The sequence below is a fragment of the Ranitomeya variabilis genome, chromosome 6, assembly GCF_051348905.1.
Source record: "Ranitomeya variabilis isolate aRanVar5 chromosome 6, aRanVar5.hap1, whole genome shotgun sequence".
In the NCBI taxonomy this organism is placed as follows: Eukaryota; Metazoa; Chordata; class Amphibia; order Anura; family Dendrobatidae; genus Ranitomeya; species Ranitomeya variabilis.
The window spans coordinates 328,821,594-328,842,715 of NC_135237.1; the positions used below are offsets into that span (position 1 = coordinate 328,821,594).

A 21,122-nucleotide genomic window follows, 5' to 3' on the forward strand; every position below is an offset into this window, starting at 1 on the left:
AAAAAGGTGTCTCATTACCAAGGTGCCACACAAGAAACATCTCATGATGGGCAAAACCAGTGAGAGGGCTCTAGACCTTCGCAACCTTATTGTTGCAAAACATACTGATGGCATTGGTTACATAATTACTGAAGGTTCCATTGAGCACGGTTGGAGGTCATAATCCAGTAGTGGATAGAACATCATTTTACCATAAACCGGCCACAACCAGGTGTTTCTGCAAGATTTCAGACAGGAGTGTAAAGAATTATCAGAAGAGTTGTCCAAGAGTCAAGGACCACCTGTGGAGCACTGCAGAAAGACCCGAAATCGGCAGGTACAGTTGTTTCAAAGAAAAATGTAAGTAATGCACTCAACCTCCATGGCCTGTATGCAGGCTCATCACATCAAGACTCCACTGATGAACAAAAAACATGTTCAAGCACATTTAACGTTTGCTTAAAGGGAACCTGTCACCTGAATTTGGCGGGACCAGTTTTGGGTCATATGGGCGGGGTTTTCGGGTGTTTGATTCACCCTTTCCTTACCCGCTGGCTGCATGCTGGCCGCAATATTGGATTGAAGTTCATTCTCTGTCCTCCGGAGTACACGCCTGCGCAAGGCAATATTGCCTTGCGCAATGCGTGTACTCCGGAGGACAAAGAATGAACTTCAATCCAATATTGCGGCCAGCATGCAGCCAGCGGGTAAGGAAAGGGTGAATCAAACACCCGAAAACCCTGCCCATATGACCCAAAACTGGTCCCGCCAAATTCAGGTGACAGGTTCCCTTTAACGCTGCTATTGATTAAACAAAAGTAAATAATGACAACATTCAATAGCGCTTACGCAGGTGGTAAATTAACTTAAAATGAAGTTAATAGCAATAATAATAATAATAATTTAAAATCAGAATAATACTAATACATTTTATTCACAGTGTAAAATCAAAAGCAAACTGGATTCGTGTGGCAATGTGGGGGACAGAGCCTCGTGTGGTAATGTGTGGGGACAGAGCCTCGTGTGGTAATGTGTGGGGACAGAGCCTCGTGTGGTAATGTGTGAGGACGGAACCTCGTGTGGTAATGTGTGGGGATGGAGCCTCGTGTGGTAATGTGGGGGGGCGGGATTGTATGGTAATGTGGTGGGGGCGTGATTATGTGTGGTAATGTGGTGGGGGCAGGATTGTGTGTGGTAATGTGGTGGGGGGGCGGGATTGTATGGTAATGTGGTGGGGGGGCGTGATTATGTGTGGTAATGTGGTGGTGGGGGCGGGATTGTGTGTAATAATGGGGTGGGGGGCATGATAAAGTGTGGGGGCGGAGCTACTGTGCAGGGGGCGGGATTAGCGAGTAATCAAGATGCTATATATATATATATATATATATATATATATATATATATATATATATATATATATATATATATATATATATATATATATATAGAGATATGGCTCTAGGTAACAGTGATTGCCCGGTTCTTTGTCTCATATGGCGGCAGGAGCAATGTTCTGTGATGACACTGAATGCCAGTGGTATAACTTGAAACTCATGGGCCCCGAAGCGAAAGCTCCAACGGGGCCCCCAAATATTTTAAATCTGTAATAGCAATAGTCTTTATCTATATGCCAAAGGCGCTTTTAGGGCCCCCTAGGCTCCAGAGCCCGGGTTCGATTGCAACCCCTGCACCTGTTGTAGTTACGCCCCTGGTGAATGCCCCAGTGTGAGCCTCAGAGTAGCTCACATACAGAGTACATGACAGCGACTACACTGCTATGAGGATGCCAGAGAACATACATCCACATACAGTTATCTATGTTCTAAAGGTCCACATCAAGTAATGTAGATTTTAGCATTGAAAAAAACATATTTAATAGGTTGCTAGTATTACCACTAATCAGCACTGCCTTCTTCACAGACCAAGGATTGACTTAACAGGGCCAGTATTGCTGCAGTACCAGGTACATTTGTTATTAATCTGACTTGGTATTCATTGTGCTGCATGGCAGATTATCAGGGGGTCTGGACTACAGGATCCCAGAATTATAGAATTTTATTGCACTTTTACCACTTAATGGTAAGTGATGGTCAGTAGTCTATCAAGAGGCGAGAATATTTTTTAAAGGGAATCGGTCACCTAATTTTGGGCCTATAAACTGCGACCACCGCCATCAGAGGCTTATCTACAGCATTCTGTAATGCTGTAGATAAGCCCCCGATGTAACCTGAAAGATAAGAAAAACAAGTTAGATTATACTCACCCAGGGGTGGTCCGGTCCGATGGACGTCGCAGCCCGGTCCGGAGCCTCCCATCTTCATAAGATGACATCTTCTTCCTTGCTTCCTGTCGCGGCTCCTGCACAGGCGTACTTTGTCTGTCCCATTGAGGGCAGAGCAAAGTACTGCAGTGCGCAGGCGCTGGGCCTCTCTGACCTTTCCCGGTGCCTGCGCACTGCAGTACTTTGCTCTGCCCTCAACAGGACAGACAAAGTACGCCTGCGCAGGAGCCGCGACAGGAAGCAAAAAAGAGGACATCATCACATGAAGATGGGAGGCCCCTGGGTGAGTATAATTAACTTGTTTTTCTTATCTTTCAGGTTACATCGGGGGGGGGGGGGGGGGGCTTATCCCCTCATGGTGGTGGCAGCAGTTTATAGGCCCAAAATTAGGGGACAGATTCCCTTTACAGTAAGAACACATTTTCCATATATATACAAAATGATGATTGCAGGTAGTCCCAATATGTAATACTACAGCGGACACCACTGTAGCGCCTACAGATAACTATAATGGAATAATAGTAATCATGATTACTACTAGGAATAACCATGTTATTGCAAAGCAATATGGCTCAGGATTTAGTTAACAGATCAGGGGACTCTTGACAGGGAAATGGCTATGATCTAATATGCATAAGGGAAAATGCGTCCTAGAAAAAAGTCACTTCTCAAAACCCAATAAAGGCATAGAATAAAGTCATATTAGCTCTCAAAGAACCCCTAGACAATGCCAATTTAATGAAGGTGGGTAAAGAAATGATTACCTGTTACAAATGTCACAACTGAATCCTCTCTTTGGAGCATTTTGCGGATTGATGGAGCCGTCAGAGGCAAGGACTCTATTTTGGTTCTCTAATTTCCCTTTTATTTTTGAACGATTTTTGTTATTCTGTTTGGCATGAATTCCTTTTTGATGTCTAGTCAGTTGGCGAATATTTTTGAAAGTCAGGTCGCAGGATGAACAAGTAAGAAGCTGGTGCTTTTGCTGGTGCTTTTTGTACTTACAGGAGTGGGCTTTTAATTGTGATCTGCAAAAATGAAAAAGAGGATCTTACATATAGTTTTGCATTATATAGTTACATAGGTTGAAAAAAGACCTAGGTCCATCAAGTGCCACCTTTCTCCACCAATTGTACATTTAGTCACTAAATTAACTATAACCCGCAATGTTATGTGTAATAAGGAAATCACCATTACTACCTCTTGTGGTAGGGCCATTCCACAGTCTGACTGATCTTCTGTCTCGCACTCGTGTTGCTGTCCCGATGTGCAGAGCTTTTAGCCGGTAGCGATGCTGGATCAACCGCCATAAAGAAAAACCATGATCCTTTAAAACACATTGGTTTGTTTGGCTGCATCAGCACTCTGTGGTTTCCTCAGGTGACGTCACACGCCCGTTTCACGTGGATCCACCATCGCCACTGGCCGGAGTGCTCTGCCCATTGGGACAGCAACACGAGCAAGAAACAGGTGGCGGTCACGCAACTAAGCCCAAAGAACTCACTTTCAGCCTGACAGTCGTCTATGGACTTTTCCTACCTAAAACAAGCAAAAGCAAGGTAATCCTTTAGAAAGTCAATGAAGGATATGCTAACTGCCACATTACATTTACCGGTACTTATGGCGGGACTTACATCATTGTCTTTCAATAAATGTTGTACTACTAATTTTGACACTAATACTATTACAATTGTGTTAACATTGTGGTACAATTGCTTCATTTTTATTTTATGCACACACTTCTCCTGTTCTCATTTTCTTTAAGTATCGTAATATTTATTTTTAGAGCAGAGTTTTTTCCTATATCCATTTTATTCTTTTGACCGGGCAGCACACAGAATCGATCTCTCTACCAGCAGCAATAGCCTACAGATGTTTTAGGAAGAGCGCCAGTGGATTTTTTTTGCGTTCACCTTTCCATTTTTTGCATCTTTGTACTTTATAATTATTATTATTCTTAAGGCATTTTCAATTTATTTTCATTTTGTGATTTGTACCGTTCTTTACACCCTTCTTCCTTACTTTTGATACTTATTTCCATTTCTCTAAATCCAGGTATTTACCATGGTACATCTCATGTGATCTATTTACCATGCTTCGATATTCCATACGTATTCTATACATTTTGGCTGTTGGTCATTCACTGTTTGCATATCTGCCACTGAAATGTTGGATATTTTAATCCTACCTTACTTCCTCCTTTTTATTCACTTTTATTATTATGTGAAATTGAACTAATAAAGATTTATAGCATTTTCAATCATTCTCTTCCAAGCACATCTTTGTATTGGTTTTCATATCTATATGTGCATGTAGCTTCTTCAAAGACAAGTCCAGTAAACCCTCTACATGGCCAGTCCGATTCTCCCTTACTGAGAAGTCAACATTTTCACCAATATGCAATTAAGTCTGTAGATCTGAAGCCTCTGTCACTCCACTCTCCTTTGCCTGAAGTCACACATCATAGAGGTTGTCAGTCACGCAGGAGAAGGTGCAAAAAGAGGGATAGAGCTGGAGTGACAAAGGCTTCAGATCTACAGCATCAATTGCATATCAATGAAAATGCTGATTTCTCAGTAAAGTAGTATGGACTGGTCATGTAACTATTTCAAAGACAAGTCCAGCAATACTTTTAGGCCACGTTCACACTTTGCGGCCTGCTCTGCGGGTTAATCCCGCAGCGGAATTGATAAATCTGCAGGGCAAAACCGCTGCGGTTATCCCTGCAGATTTATCGCGGTTTGTTCCGCGGTTTCCGCTGCGGGTTTCCGCCTATACTATTGATGCTGCATATGCAGCAATATGCAGCATCAATAGTAATGTAAAAAATAATAAAAATTGGTTATACTCACCCTCCGATGTCCGGATCTCCTCGGTGCTGCAGGCGGCTGTGCCGACAAGGACCTTCGTGACGTCACGGTCATGTGACCGCGGAGTCATCACGGTCATGTGACCGCGACGTCACCACAGGTCCTGCTCGCACAGCAACTGAGACCGGACGCCGCGGGCAGCGCTGAGAGGTGAGTATAGCATCATTTTTTATTTTAATTCTTTTTTTTACACCAAAATATGGTTCCCAGGGCCTGGAGGAGAGTCTCCTCTCCTCCACCCCGGGTACCATCTGCACATTATCCGCTTAACTTCCAGCAACGTGGGCACAGCCCCATGCGGAAAGTGAGTGGATCAATGCATTTCTATTGGTGCAGAATCGCTGCGATTCTGCACCAAGAAGTGACATGCTCCTTCTTTTTTTCCGCAGAAAAGCCGCGCGGCTTTTTCCGCGGAAATCCACAGCGTGGGCACAGCGGGTTTTGTTTTCCATAGGGTAACATTGTACTGTACCCTGCATGGAAAACTGCTGCGGATCCGCAGTGTTAAATCCGCTGCGGATCCGCGGCAAAACCCGCAAAGTGTGAACGTAGCCTTACAAGTACATAAATAGTTTTATGTGGGGGAAGGGAGGATGAAATCCTTTAAAATTCCCTTTAAAAACATAACAGACAGCATGTCAATGTGGAGGAACAGCTGCTGTTCTCTTACCATTAGGTCCTGCATGACCTCCAGAACTGATTTTGCATTTACTTTTCATAACAATAAAAAAAAGCAATTAAATACAAATATGAAAAAAGACACAAAAACATTCCTCCTCTCTGTTGACTAACATGAGACTTTCAAGCAATACTATGGGTGAGGTGGTTAAATCAATATAGAGAATGTACAACTAAACTTTAGCAGAAATGATTGATAAAGTAATGATATACTTTAAAATATATTCTCCTTAGCAGAATATTTTGCTTTATGATGCTAAAAATACATCAGCGTGTAGTTAACAGTTTTTCTCTTTAGACAAATTTATGTTTATGCCTCCATAGGACATAGAGGCAGATAAATATAATTATTATTTACAATAATTACACCGTAATTGTTTCCTTTTTGCAGAATACATGCTAATTAACCTTGTATGATAAATTCTACAGGTATAAAAATATATTACATTCTGTTATTGCTTATCTTGCTATATCAATACGTCTAATTTGCAGCACATACAGCTAACTTATCCATAAGGCCCCATTCATCCAGTATATGACAAAAGAATACTTAAACCAGTATTTTTTATTTCATAGTGTGATAAATTTTTGGGCTTATACTATTGCCAATAATGTGGCTTATGCTGCAGCCTTTTGTTGGAAGTATACATCAGGGAGTACATATGCCATAAAACAAAATAAATAACTTACTTGGTGGAAAATCTTTTGCTGCATTTGCTACATATAAAGGGCTTTAAACTGTTGTCATGCTTGCACAAATGCTCAAATATATTGTTCCATTCTTGTTCTACAAAACAATAGACATAAAATAACAGTTACTAATTAGGTGATAAAATAAAATGGGCTATAATGGCTGCTGTAGATGTCACAACTTAGGAAACAATTTTTTTTGCTAGGAAGTTATAAGGGTTAAAAGTTGACCAGCGATTTCTCATTTTTCCTATAAAAGTTACACAACTTTTTTTTTTTTTTTTTTAAGGGACCACCTCACATTTGAAGTGAGTTGGGGGGGGGGGGGGGGTCAATATGACAGAAAATACCTAAAAGTGATAGCATTATAAAAACTGCACCCCTCAAGGTGCTCAAAGCCACATTCAAGAAGTTTATTAACCCTTCAGGTGCTTCACGAGACCTAAAGCAATGTGGAAATAAAAAATAAACATTTTACTTTTTTCACAAAAAATGTGCTTTACACCTAAACTTTTTTATTTTCACAAGTGTAACAGGAGAAAGTGGACCACAAAATTGGTTCTGCAATTGCTCCTGATTACGCCGATACCCTGTACGTGGGGGAAAGCCACTGTTTGGGAGTATGGCAGGGCTCAGAAGGGAGGGAGCACCGTTTGACTTTTTGAACTCAAAATTGGCTGGAATCAATGGCGGGCACCATGTCGCGTTTGAAGACCCCCTGATGTACCTAAACAGTGGTTCTAACTCAACCATAACCCTAACACACCCCTAACCCTAACAACAACCCTGACCCCAACATCACCCTAACCCCAACCCTAACTGCAAAGAATGGAAAAAATATATATATATATTTTTATTATTATTTTTACTTAAGTAAGGGGGTGATAAAGGGGGAGGGTTGATTTTCGATTTTTCTTTATTTTGATCACTGTGATACAGTCTATCACAGTGATTAAAATGAACCATGTGCTCGCCATTTTCTTCCAGGAAGAAGACGTGGAAGTTCGTGGGACGGAGCAGGAGGGTCCGGGGATGGCAAAGATACCGGGGTTGGGCTCGGTGGACCCCAATTCTCTCTCCGTGGGTATGCTAGATCATATCAGAGGAGAGAGGAATAAATGGGAAATCTGACTTTTTTTTTTTTTGCAACTGCCGTTATTCGGTGAATAACGGCAATCACAAGACTAGAGACTGTAAAAACTGACCCGATTCATGTTCTCCGGGGCCTCAGCTACCCCCCCGTAGCAGAGACCTCAGAGATTTTACGATGCTGAGGGGCGCTATACACTTATTTCTCAGGTTAAAGGGAACCTGCCAAGTGATTGAGCAGTCAGAGATCGGCTCCATCTTTACAACTATATCTGTTTTACTCTGAAATGCTCCGGAGCTCAAGAAAAAAAAAAAACATACCTTGAACAGGGAGTCAAGAACGAGGTGACTATGTGGACTAGACAGGGGAATGAGTCCCTTCAAACGTCTCTCCACTCAGCTCTACTTGACTGACGGGTCTCTCCCTATACACACACAAAAATGAGAGGCGAGGGAGCAGCCGCGCTGAGTATCTGCCAGTCAGGCCTCTCTGCTTTACTCTTGTGACCAGTTCACTCCCTGTTCATATTATATTACAGTTCAGAGTAAAACAGGGATATTGGTAAAATGATGGAACAGTCCCAGATTTAAGCTGACCATGTTTCAGAGAGCATGAATCACCTGACAGGTTCCATTTAAAAAGGAGCATTCAGATTTTCTAACACATCTATTTTTATTAAATGTGTATTTTCTAATAAATATGACTGTCACTTAGTCAGTAAAATACTTTATAAAAATCTCTGAGCTCCTTTTATTCTGCAACTCTTTTCCATCTTGTAGCATTTCACTAAAATGCAGAGATATTCACATATATTTCTTCAGGAGCACACTATGTGAAATCTCTTCTTGCAGTACAACTGGACGTTTCTTCAGAGTTTTCTGTGGGGGCATGCATTTTCAGCCTCTCACCCAGATAGTACCAATCACAGCTCAACTATAGCAGTCTATCAGGCTCAGAGGCTGTGATTGGCAGTATCTAAGAGGTAGGGATGAAAGCCCACTCCCTCAGAAAAGTCTGGGAAGAAATGCCCAGTTTGTCCGCAAAAAGATTTCACGCAATGCGCACCAAAGAAATACATATGAATCTCTCTGCAATGGAGTGACACAGCACAAAACGGAAAAGAGCGGCAGAATCAAGGAAGCTCAGGGATTTTTACAAGTTATACAAGCTTGTGACCATTACCTCTGATTTCTGGTCATTCAGAAATTGCCATCACAAGATGATGGCATGGGAAGAGAGCAGCACTGGGAATAGCAGAAGACAACAAGTAAGTAAAATACTAGGCTCAGGGGCTTCGTGTCAGTGGCAGTACTCCAGCACTGTAAAAAAAAAGCTGGATTGGTGCTTCAAATAATAATTCTGGATAATCTTTTCTTGAAAAAAAATAAAATTGACAATATTGATATTACCAGTTGGGGGGTCCACACAGTTTGATATAGTCCAATTGCTGGTGATTGTATCAGACTTTGTAGACTTTGTAGGGAAACACCATTTTGAAAAGAAGAATTTAAACAGCTGGTTGTCATTTAATTGATCATGACACATTGAGGCCTCATTCACATCTCCATTAATCCTGTTGTTCTACTTACTTTCACTGTGTGCACAATTTTTAGGCAAGTGAGTATTTTGACCATATCATCATTTATATGCAGATTTTCCAACTCAGGATGTAAACATGAATACTTATTGGATGAAGCAGATCAGAAGATGTGCAATTGTGTAATGAAAGATGCTGTGGACTGAGGACACAACTCCATTTATCAAGGTGTGCAGAATTATTAGGCAGCTTGTTTTCCTCAGGCAAAAAGGGCCAAAAATAGATTTAACTATGAAAAGTCAAAAATTGTTACATCTTACAGAGGGATGCAGCATTCTTGAAATTACTAAGATATTGGGACGCAATCACAGAACCATTAAAAGTGGTTACAAATAGACAACAGGGTTGCAAAAACATGTTGAGGAAAAAGACTCACATTAACTGCCAAAGATTTGAGAAGAATCAAATGTGAAGTGACCAGGAACCCATTGTCCTCCAGTGCTGTCATATTCCAGAACTGCAACATCTGGACTACAAGGTGCTCAGTACTCAGAGACATGGCCGAGGTAAGGAGCCTGGAACCCGACCACTACTGAACAATACACAAAGTGCAAAATCAAGACTGGGCCAAGAAATATTTGAAGACGGATTATTCAAAGGTTAATGGACTGATGAGATGAGAGTGGCTCTAGACAGACCAGATGGATGTGTCCCTTGGCTAGGTCAGTAACGGGCACAGACCTCAACTTTTACTCAAATGCCAGCAAGGTGAAGGTCGGGTACTGCTATGGGCTGGTATTATTAAAGATGAGCCAACAGGACCGTTTTTTCCTTCATTTTTTCCTTAACTGGACCTTTTCGGGTCCAAGATGGACTTAAAATCAATTTTCAAACTGCGAGCTAGGTTTTGAAGAGTTTCTGCAAGCAGTGTTACTAGAAAAGCTCAGCAGCTTTAAAAAAAAAAACAACAATTTTTCTGCAGGACAATGCTCCATCGCACGCATCAAAGCACTCTACTGCTTGGCTAGCCAGTAAACACCATAAAATGAAGGAATAATGACATGGCCCCAACCTCAACTGACCTAAACCCTATTGAGAACTTGTAGGCCCTTCTTAAATGGGAGATTAACGGAAAGAAGACAGTACACCTCACTGAACAGTGTAATCCTGCACATTAACAGTTGCCCAATAATTATGCACATATAGATATTCTCTTAAGAAGCACAATATTTTACTTTTACTTTCTTAACCCCTTTCTGACCTCGGACGGGATAGTACGTCCGAGGTCAAAAGCCCCACTTTGATGCGGGCTCCGGCGGTGAGCCCGCATCAATGCTGGGACATGTCAGCTGTTCAAAACAGCTGACATGTGCCCGTAATAGGCACGGGCAGAATCGCGATCTGTCCGCGCCTATTAACTAGTTAAATGCCGCTGTCAAACGCAGACAGCGGCATTTAACCGGCGCTTCCGGCCGGGCGGCCGGAAATGAGCGCATCGCCGACCCCCGTCACATGATCGGAGGTCGGCGATGCTTCAGCACTGTAACCATAGAGGTCCTTGAGACCTCTATGGTTACTGATCGCCGGTAGCTGTGAGCGCCACCCTGTGGTCGGCGCTCACAGCACACCTGCATTTCTGCTGCATAGCAGCGAACATCAGATCGCTGCTATGTAGCAGAGGCGATCGTGCTGTGCCTGCTTCTAGCCTCCCATGGAGGCTATTGAAGCATGGCAAAAGTAAAAAAAAAAGTAAAAAAAAATGTGAAAAAAATAAAAAAAAAATATAAAAGTTTAAATCACCCCCGTTTCGCCTCATTCAAAATAAATCAATTAAAAAAAAAATCAAATCTACACATATTTGGTATCACCGAGTTCAGAATCGCCCGATCTATCAATAAAAAAAAAAGCATTAACCTGATCGCTAATCAGCATAGCGAGAAAAAAATTTGAAACGCCAGAATTACGTTTTTTTGGTCACAGCGACATTGCATTAAAATGCAATAATGGGCGATCAAAAGAACGTATCTGCACCAAAATGGTATCATTAAAAACGCCAGCTCGGCACGCAAAAAATAAGCCCTCAACCGACCCCAGATCATGAAAAATGGAAACGCTACGGATATCGGAAAATGGCGCAATTATTATTATTTTTTTTTTTTTTGTTTCAATGAGTTTTATTATGTTTTTAACAATAAACAGATCAGGAATAGTTTACCCACGCAGGGGATGATTACATATTTGTAAGACAATCAACTATAAAATCCTGAGATAAACCAATTTTTTACATATAAAGACAGGACAAAAACAGGGTGGGAGACACAATAGGGATGGGGGTGTTACCAAACCACTTTATGGCATTATGAAAAATTACAGCAGACATTGACCACTTAAACACGTTAGTATATATTACTGTGAGGAAATATAAATAAAATTGAACGTGTACGTTAAAATCTTGATAGATCTTGGGTGGAAGAGGGGGTTAGATAAAACGGCGAGTTTCAAATAGAACAAAGGAAGAACTTCCAAGTTCCACAAAAGAAAGAGGCATTATGGAGAGAGTACTAACGCCTGAGATAAGCAAGTGTTGGAGTCCAGGTCCAGCCAAGGTGACCATGTCCGAAAGAATGTATTCCAACTGTCTGTTCTAGTCGCTTGAATACGTTCGTATAGCATTATTGCACTCATTCTGTCTTTGACCGAAGATATAGAAAGCGATGAAGTCTTCCACTTTGATGCTATATGTATCTTAGTTGCCATGCATAGTAGATTAAGCAGTTTATGTGAATACTTCGAGAAACCAGGATGTTTAGAACCCAATAAGAAAACAATCGGGTCAAGATGGAGAATTCTATTAAACATTTTCTCTGCTATGGCTTTTACTTCCTGCCAAAGCGTCAGGACTAGGGGACAGTTCCACCAGATATGTTTCATATCACCTGGGACATTACAACCTCTAAAACACATATCAGATAAATGAGGATAAATGACCTTGAGTCTAGTAGGTACCAAATATGTCCTCTGAAGGACTTTGATCGAAGATTCCACCAACGAAACCTGGTGGCTACCCCTGGAGATGTTGTCACAACATCTGTGCCAATCCTCCAAGGACATAGTAAATCCCAGGTCTTTTTCCCATTGTTTCATATACTTTAATTTCTCATTATCATGTGTAGCATTAATTGTAGAGTATAGTAAATAAATTGTCCCCCTACCCAAGGGGTCAGAGAGACACTTCTGTTCGAAGCCAGACAAGGGGAAGGTAGCTTTATTCACTACATTTTGTTTGGCAAAATTAAAAATTTGGTTCAAACGGAAGGCCTCTCGAACTGGGGGATTATATTTTTGAATGAATTCTTGTATAGTTAACAATGTATTGAATGGGGTACACAAATGTCTCAACGTAGTCATACCATTTAGTATCCACCAAGAGTAAGGGCGGAGGTCCAAACCCGGTCTGAACATTGGATTGTTAAATAAGTATTGTAGTGGTGTAGATTTAGATTGGAGCCCAAGTTTGAATCTCTCTTTACGCCAAAGAATTAGTGATTGAGCGGCAAAAGGTGTTTTGGTAGAAATGTCATGTGGCAGTTTCTCTGTGGTCCACAATAAACCTGACAGAGAATAGGGTTTTAACAGGTAAGATTCCAAATGGACCCATCTTGGTTTATTACTGGTTGAGCAGACACTGGTTAATTGAGCAATTTGAGCAGCTTTAAAATAGGCCATAAAATTAGGTAAGGACAAACCACCTTTCTTTCTGTGCACAAACATCATTTTTTGCTTAATTCTAGGTTTTTTCCCCTGCCAAATGAATTTTGAAATAATAGAGTGTATTTCCTGGAACATCTTTAAGGGTACTGAAATGGGAAGGGAGCGAAACAAATATAAAAACCGGGGGAGAGACACCATTTTAATGGCATTCAATCTTCCAAGCCAAGACAATGGCATTGTAGACCATCTGGCCACATCCCTCCGGAGATTCTGAATTAGTGGAACATAGTTCCATTTATAAAGCGATGACTTATTGGTGGTAAGGTTTATTCCCAAGTATGTCAGGAAGTGTTCTCTTTTGGTGAATCCAAATTGGGTGATTAGACTTGACTGTATCTCTTCAGGGGTATTTATGAATAAAGCTTCAGACTTTTCGATATTAATTTTAAGGCCCGAGACCAACTCAAACTCACGGAGTGTCGAAAACAGATTGGGGAGGGTAGTGTAAAGGTTAGTGATGGTCAGTAAGAGGTCGTCAGCAAAGAGACTAACCTTATATTGGTTACCAAGGCCTGGAGGGCCTAATATGTTAGGGTTACTTCTAATGGCTTCAGCTAAAGGTTCCATCGCTAAAGCAAATAATGCTGGTGATAGGGGGCAACCTTGTCTAGATCCTCTCCCAATATTGATCGGAAGAGGTTGTATTGAGGGTAATTTGAGGTATGCAGTCGGATTATCATACAACAGGTGAAGACTAGAAAGTAGAGTTTGGGGGATACCAAACTTGGGGAGGATCGTGAAGAGGTAAGTCCAGGATAGGGAATCAAAGGCCTTTTCAATATCTAATGATAATAGTAAGGTCGATTTTTGCGAGTTATGAGCAGAGTGAATAATATTTAAGTTTCTTCTTATGTTGTCAGGACCTTGCCTCAAGGGTATAAAACCCACCTGGTCTCCATGTATTAGTGAGGGAAGTATTTTGTTGAATCTGTCAGCAATAATTGACGTGAATATTTTGAGGTCCACATTTAGAAGTGAAATGGGCCGGTAGTTTTTAGTTAATAGATGGTCCTTATTCGGTTTGGGGATCACAGCCACTTGCGCAAAATAAAATTCAGGGGGCATCTGGGATCCAGATAGAAGAGCGTTACAGAAATTTTTTATGTGTGGCGTAAGTGCATCCTGGAACTTTTTGTAGTAGAGGGTTGTGAGGCCATCGGGGCCGGGTGCCTTACCCGTTTTCAAATTTTTTATTGTGAGTTTTATTTCCTCATCTGTTATATTAGCTTGAAGTTGTTGAGATGTGGATTCATTAATTTTTGGAAGTGTTAAGTTTTGTAGAAAGGACTGCAAAAGATGGGGGGGAGGAGATTGCGGGGAAGAGTAAAGTTTTTGATAGTATTCATGAAATTCTTTGTAGATAATTTCGGGGTGAGCCGACACTCGGCCTTTAGAATCTTTAATTGATGGAACCGTATTTAGCAATTCTTTTATTCTTAACTGGCGCGCCAACATTTTACTCGGTTTATTTGCTTGTCTATAAAAAGTGGCCTTGGTCCAGGTTAATGCCCTCTCTGTTCTATTAGTAAGTGTGGCATCTAGTTGCAATTTAGTACTTTGTATCTGTTTAATTAGATAACGTGAAGTAGATATTTGGTTTGCTTGTTCTAGTTTCAACAGCCTAGCCTCTAATTTATTTTGAAGTTCAGATCTATTCTTTTTTTTATTGGCGGCCAGTTTTATAAAGGATCCCGTAATAAATTTTTTATGGGCCAGCCATACGTTTCCAGGAGACGAGTCCTCGGTAACATTAGTTTGGAAATAGAACTTTAATTCTTCTTTAATTTGGGTGGTGGTTACAGGATCTGTGATAAGGGATTCATTTAGACGCCATCTAAACAGACGCGATGTCGCAATATTAAAATTAAACACAGAGAATACGACGTCATGGTCAGACCACGAGGACGGAATATGGCGGGAAAATAGAGTGGATGGCAGTGAATGTGCTGTGGTCAAGTGCAGGTCGATTCTTGAATATGTCTTGTGCACAGATGAGAAGTAAGTATAGCCTCTTGCTGAGCCATTGGTTTCCCTCCATGTGTCTACCAGTCTATTCTCGTTCAACAAATGCACAATTTTTTTCCTATCTGATTTGGATATATCGAATCTTCTCAAAGCGCTACTGTCTAGGAGCGGGTTCAAAGTGAGATTAAAATCCCCACACCATATCAAGTGAAGGTAGGGAATAGTAGATATTTTGGACAGGATAAGTTTTAATACTAAAGTTTGAGTATTGGCGGGGAGATAGCTATTTATTATGCAAATATTTTGACCTTGCAGAGTACCATGAATAATTATAAACCTACCCTCCGAATCTGAATATGTGTTCTCAACCTGGAGTGGGAGACTGTTTCTGATAAATATGGCCACTCCTCTAGTTTTCCGATCCCAAGAAGCTAAATGAAAACGCGTATAGTGAGAATCAAAGTATTTGGGGGCTGAGGACTTGGAGAAATGAGTTTCCTGTAGACATATGATATCGGGTTTCTGCTTGTGATAATCTATAAAGGCTTTTCTACGTTTCATGGGGGAGTTAAACCCCCTTACGTTATGGGAAAGAACTCTACACATGACAACACAGCCAACAACTGCTAGGGAACAAAGTGACCTGGGATTTCAAATTAAACTTCTTGATAACAGACCATGGTCTATATGGGCAATATCGGTATGAAGAGCCATTTCTGTGGAGACACAGTGGGAAGGAGACATAACAGGGGGAAACAGTGACAATTAACAAAAAGAACACCAGTAAATGGGCCCAAAACCCAAATTGTATGGTGATTCGGATCACCATATTAACGGGGGATCCAGATATCACCAAAAGTGAGCAGCATGTAAAGTACCCGACAACCCAACCCGTATATGAAAATGCCCTTATAAGTGAGGGGAAGGGGAGTAGAGAGAGGGGGAGAAGAAAAAAGAAAAAAAAAAAAAAAAAGAAAAGAAAGAAAGAAAAAAAAAAAAAAAGGGGGGGGGAAAGGGAGGGAGGGGGAAAGAGGGGGGGGGGAGGGGGAAAGGGGGGGGAAAGGGGGGGGGAGGGGGAAAAGAGGGGGGGGGAAAGGGAGGGAGGGGGAAAGAGGGGGGGGGGAGGGGGGGGGAGGGGGAAAAGAGGGGGGGGAAAGGGAGGGAGGGGGAAAGAGGGGGGGGAGGGGGAAAGGGGGGGAAAAAAGGGGGGGGGGAGGGGGAAAGAGGGGGGGAGGGGGAAAGGGGGGGGGAAGGGGGGGGGAAAGGGGGGGAGGGGGAAAGAGGGGGGGGGAGGGGGAAAGAGGGGGGGGGAGGGGGAAAAGGGGGGGGAGGGGGGGGGAAAGAGGGGGGGGAGGAGGGGGAAAGAGGGGGGAGGGGGGGAGGGGGAAAAGGGGGGGTAGGGGGGTAGGGGAGGAAGGGGGGAAGGGGAAAGAGGGGGGGAAGGGGAGGAGGGGGGGGAGGGAGGGGGAAGGAGGGGAGGGAGGGGAGGAGGGGGGGGGAAGAGGGGGGAAAGAGGGGGGGGGAAGAGGGGGGGAGGGGAGGAGGGTAGTAAAGTAAGAGAGGGGTGTAACATTAGGGCATATATTATTTAGCTCGGAATCTAACATGAGAACAACTTCTTAAGGGAAACATATCACTTCGTAGAGGCTATGCTCTACAGCCTTATAGAAAGAACATAAACCTTATATTTTGAAACTGTACAAATAACATTCTGACAAAGATGCCAACAATTTTGAGAGAAAATCTCCTGATCGCCATTTTAAGTGCGGTCAAGTAACCCGGGAATTCTGGCTCCTGGTTCTTGGGGCATTAATCCAGTCTTTAGTTGGACGTGGTCTCCGTTGTGGTTGAGGTGGTGCAGCTTCAAGGAGAGGAACTCCAGCGCGTTCAAGCACTTTTCTGCCATCTTCTAAGGAACGGCAGATGAAGAGTTCATTGTTGTGAGAAAATGAAAGAGCGAAGGGGAACCCCCATTTATATTTTATCTGCAAAGCCTGAAGCGCTGTTGTGACAGGCCTGAGGGCTCTTCTCCTAGCTAGTGTAGATGGAGAGAGATCAGCATACAGTCTCACCGAGTCCGGCAGGCCCGGTAGGGAAGCTAAGTCCCTTGTAGCAGCCAGTATAAGGTCTCTAGATTCTTCGTAATGCATCTTTAGAACAACATCTCTAGGAAAATCTGAGGTGCGGGGTTTGCCCAGAGCCCTATGTATTCTTGTGATGTGCAATAGGCTTGGGTCTATGTCAGGCAGTAATGCTTTAAACAATGCAGAGGCAGTATCCTTTAATGTTGAAATCGATTCAGGGAGACCACGAATTCGAATATTACTTCTGCGGGACCTATTTTCGTAGTCCTCACATTTTAATTCTAGGTCTGTAATTCGGTCAGCCTGGTGCTTAATAGTATCTTTGTCTTCCTCTAATGCCTCTGCAGTGGCATCCATTTTATCTTCCAGGGCTGAGGTACGCTGGGCTATGTCCTGCAGCTGCAAAGTAACAGTCTGCATGGCTGTGGTGAGCTCAGCCCTGAAAGTCTGTTGAAGTGTCTTTACTAAAGCGGCCGTGGGGATAACATCACCTGCAGCCATTACCAATTCCTCAGGGCTGGCCCCGACATCATGTGGTGGGGAAGGAGCCGACATGGAAGAAGTTGCGGCGGCCATCTTGCCCACTCCGCCTCCAGTCAGAAAGTCGGCTATTGTGCGGCTTACCGGCTGTTTTGCAGAGCCTTTCTTTGGCATATCAGGCCGGGTCGGACTCCGAAGCGATAGCGGTAAGTTCCCAGTGAGAGCAGGGAGATTCCGGCGCTCTATGGGGTCTCGTCGGTAGATCGGGTCACGGAGCTCAGCAGAGCATGTCTGGCTCCGTCAGAGTCCGCGCATGCGCCCCATTATTATTTTTTTTTAGCAAAGTTTGGAATTTTTTTTCACCACTTAGATAAAAAATAACCTAGTCATGTTAGGTGTCTATGAACTCGTAATGACCTGGAGAATCATAATGGCAGGTCAGTTTTAGCATTTAGTGAATCTAGCAAAAAAGCCAAACAAAAAACAAGTGTGGGATTGCACTTTTTTTTGCAATTTCACCGCACTTGGAATTTTTTTCCCGTTTTCTAGTACACGACATGCTAAAACCAATGATGTCGTTCAAAAGTACAACTCGTCCCGCAAAAAAAAAGCCCTCACATGGCCATATGGACGGAGAAATAAAAAAGTTATGGCTCTGGGAAGGAGGGGAGCGAAAAACGAACATGGAAAAACGGAAAATCCCAAGGTCATGAAGGGGTTAAATATTCAGGTTTATTAACCGTTTGGATTAACCCCTTCATGACCCAGCCTATTTTGACCTTAATGACCTGGCCATTTTTTGCAATTCTGACCAGTGTCCCTTTATGAGGTGATAACTCTGGAACGCTTCAACGGATCCTAGCGGTTCTGAGATTGTTTTTTCGTGACATATTGGGCTTCATGTTAGTGGTAAATTTAGGTCGATAATTTCTGCGTTTATTTGTGAAAAAAAAAACGGAAATTTGGCGAAAATGTTGAAAATGTCGCAATTTTCACATTTTGAATTTTTATTCTATTAAACCAGAGAGTTATGTGACACAAAATAGTTAATAAATAACATTTCCCACATGTCTACTTTACATCAGCACAATTATGGAAACAAAATTTTTTTTTGCTAGGAAGTTATAACGGTTAAAATTTGACCAGTGATTTCTCATTTTTACAACAAAATTTACAAAACCATTTTTTTTAGGGACCACCTCACATTTGAAGTCAGTTTGAGGGGTCTATATGGCTGAAAATACCCAAAAGTGACACCATTCTAAAAACTGCACCCCTCAAGGTGCTCAAAACCACATTCCAGAAGTTTATTAACCCTTCAGGTGTTTCACAGCAGCAGAAGCAACATGGAAGGAAAAAATGAACATTTAACTTTTTAGTCACAAAAATGATCTTTTAGCAACAATTTTTTATTTTCCCAAGGGTAAAAGGAGAAACTGGACCACGAACGTTGTTGTCCAATTTGTCCTGAGTACGCTGATACCTCATATGTGGGGGTAACCACTGTTTGGGCGCACGGCAGGGCTTGGAAGGGAAGGAGCACCATTTGACTTTTTGAATGAAAAATTGGCTCCAATCTTTAGCGGACACCATGTCGCGTTTGGAGAGCCCCCGTGTGCCTAAACATTGGAGCTCAACCACAAGTGACCCCATTTTGGAAACTAGACACCCCAAGGAACTTATCTAGAAGCATAGTGAGCACTTTAAACCCTCAGGTGCTTCACAAATTGATCCGTAAAAATGAAAAAGTACTTTTTTTCACAAAAAAATTATTTTAGCGTCAATTTTTTCATTTTCACATGGGCAACAGGATAAATTGGATCCTAAAATTTGTTAGGCAATTTCTCCTGAGTACGCCGATACCTCACATGTGAGGGTAAACCACTGTTTGGGCGCACGGCAAGGCTCGGAAGGGAAGGCGCGCCATTTGACTTTTTGAATGGAAAATTAGCTCCAATCGTTAGCGGACACCATGTCGCGTTTGGAGAGCCCCTTTGTCCCTAAACATTGGAGCTCCCCCACAAGTGACCCCATTTTGGAAACTAGACTGCCCAAGGAACTTATCTAGATGCATAGTGAGCACTTTAAACCCCCAGGTGCTTCACAGAAGTTTATAACGCAGAGCCGTGAAAATAAAAAAAAATTTTTCTTTCCTCAAAAATGATTTTTTAGCCCGGAATTTTTTATTTTCCCAAAGCTAACAGGAGAAATTGGACCCCAAATGTTGCTGTCCAGTTCGTCCTGAGTACGCTGATACTCCATATGTGGTGGTAAACCACTGTTTGGGTGCTCGGCAGGGCTCGGAAGGGAAGGCACGCCATTTGGCTTTTTGCATGGAAAATTAGCTCCAATCATTAGCGGACACCATGTCGCGTTTGGAGAGCCCCTGTGTGCTAAAACAGTAGAAACCCCCCACAAGTGACCCCATTTTGGAAACTAGACCTCCCAAGGAACTAATCTAGATGTGTGGTGAGCACTTTGAACCCCCAAGTGCTTCACAGAAGTTTATAACGCAGAGCCGTGAAAATAAAAAATAATTTTTCTTTCCTCAAAAATAATTTTTTAGCCCGCAATTTTTTATTTTCCCAAGGGTTACAGGAGAAATTTGACCCGAACAGTTGTTGTCCAGTTTCTCCTGAGTACGCTGATACCCCATATGTGGGGGTAAACCACTGTTTGGGCACACGTCGGGGTTCGGAAGGGAAGTAGTGACGTTTTGAAATGCAGACTTTGATGGAATGCTCTGCGGGCGTCACATTGCGTTTGCAGAGCCCCTGATGTGCCTATACAGTAGAAAACCCCCACAAGTGACCCCATTTTGGAAACTAGACCCCCAAAGGAACTTATCTAGATGTGTGGTGAGCACTTTGAACCCCCAAGTGCTTCATAAAAGTTTATAACGCAGAGCTGTGAAAATAAAAAATAATTTTTCTTTCATCAAAAATAATTTTTTAGCCCGCAATTTTTAATTTTCCCAAGGGTTACAGGAGAAATTGGACCCCAAAAGTTGTTGTCCAGTTTCTCCTGAGTACGCTGGTACCCCATATGTGGGGGTAAACCACTGTTTGGGCACACGTCGGGACTCGGAAGGGAGAGAGCACCATTTGACTTTTTCAACGCAAGATTGGCTGGAATTAATGGTGGCGCCATGTCGCGTTTGGAGAGCCCCTGATGTGCCTAAACAGTGGAAACCCCTCAATTCTAACTCCAACACTAACCCCAACACACCCCTAACCCTAATCCCAACCCTAACCCCAACACCCCTAACCCTAGTCTTAACCCTAATTCCAACCCTAACCCTAAGGCTATGTGCTCACGTTCTGAATTTGTGTGCGGATTTTTCACACCATTTTTGAAAAATATGCAGGTAAAACTCACTGCGCTTTACCTGCGGATTTACCGCAGATTTCCAGTGTTTTTTGTGTGGATTTCACCTGCGGATTCCTATTATGGAGCAGGTGTAAAACGATGCGGAATCAGCACAAAGAATTGACATGCTGCGGAAAATACAACACAGCGTTTCCGCGCTGTATTTTCCGCACCATGGGCACAGCAGATTTGGTTTTCCATAGGTTTACGTGGTACTGTAAACGCGATGGAAAACTGCTACGAATCCGCAGCGACCAATCCGCTGCGGATCCGCAGCCAAATCCGCACCATGTGCACATAGCCTAATTCTAACCCTAATTCCAACCCT

The 21,122-nt window shown here is 42.5% G+C and overlaps 1 protein-coding gene across 1 annotated transcript in view; it reads right to left on the minus strand.

The window, feature by feature from the left end:
- The window catches only part of LOC143782402 (uncharacterized), a 106,364-nt gene that overhangs the window by 45,008 nt on the left and 40,234 nt on the right, over positions 1–21,122 (minus strand). The window contains exons 3-4 of the mRNA XM_077269803.1: positions 6,499–6,595; positions 3,025–3,288 (exon numbers count right to left, since the gene is read on the minus strand). Coding sequence (XP_077125918.1) covers positions 3,025–3,288; positions 6,499–6,595 — 361 coding nt within the window. The remainder of the gene's footprint in view (positions 1–3,024; positions 3,289–6,498; positions 6,596–21,122) is intronic.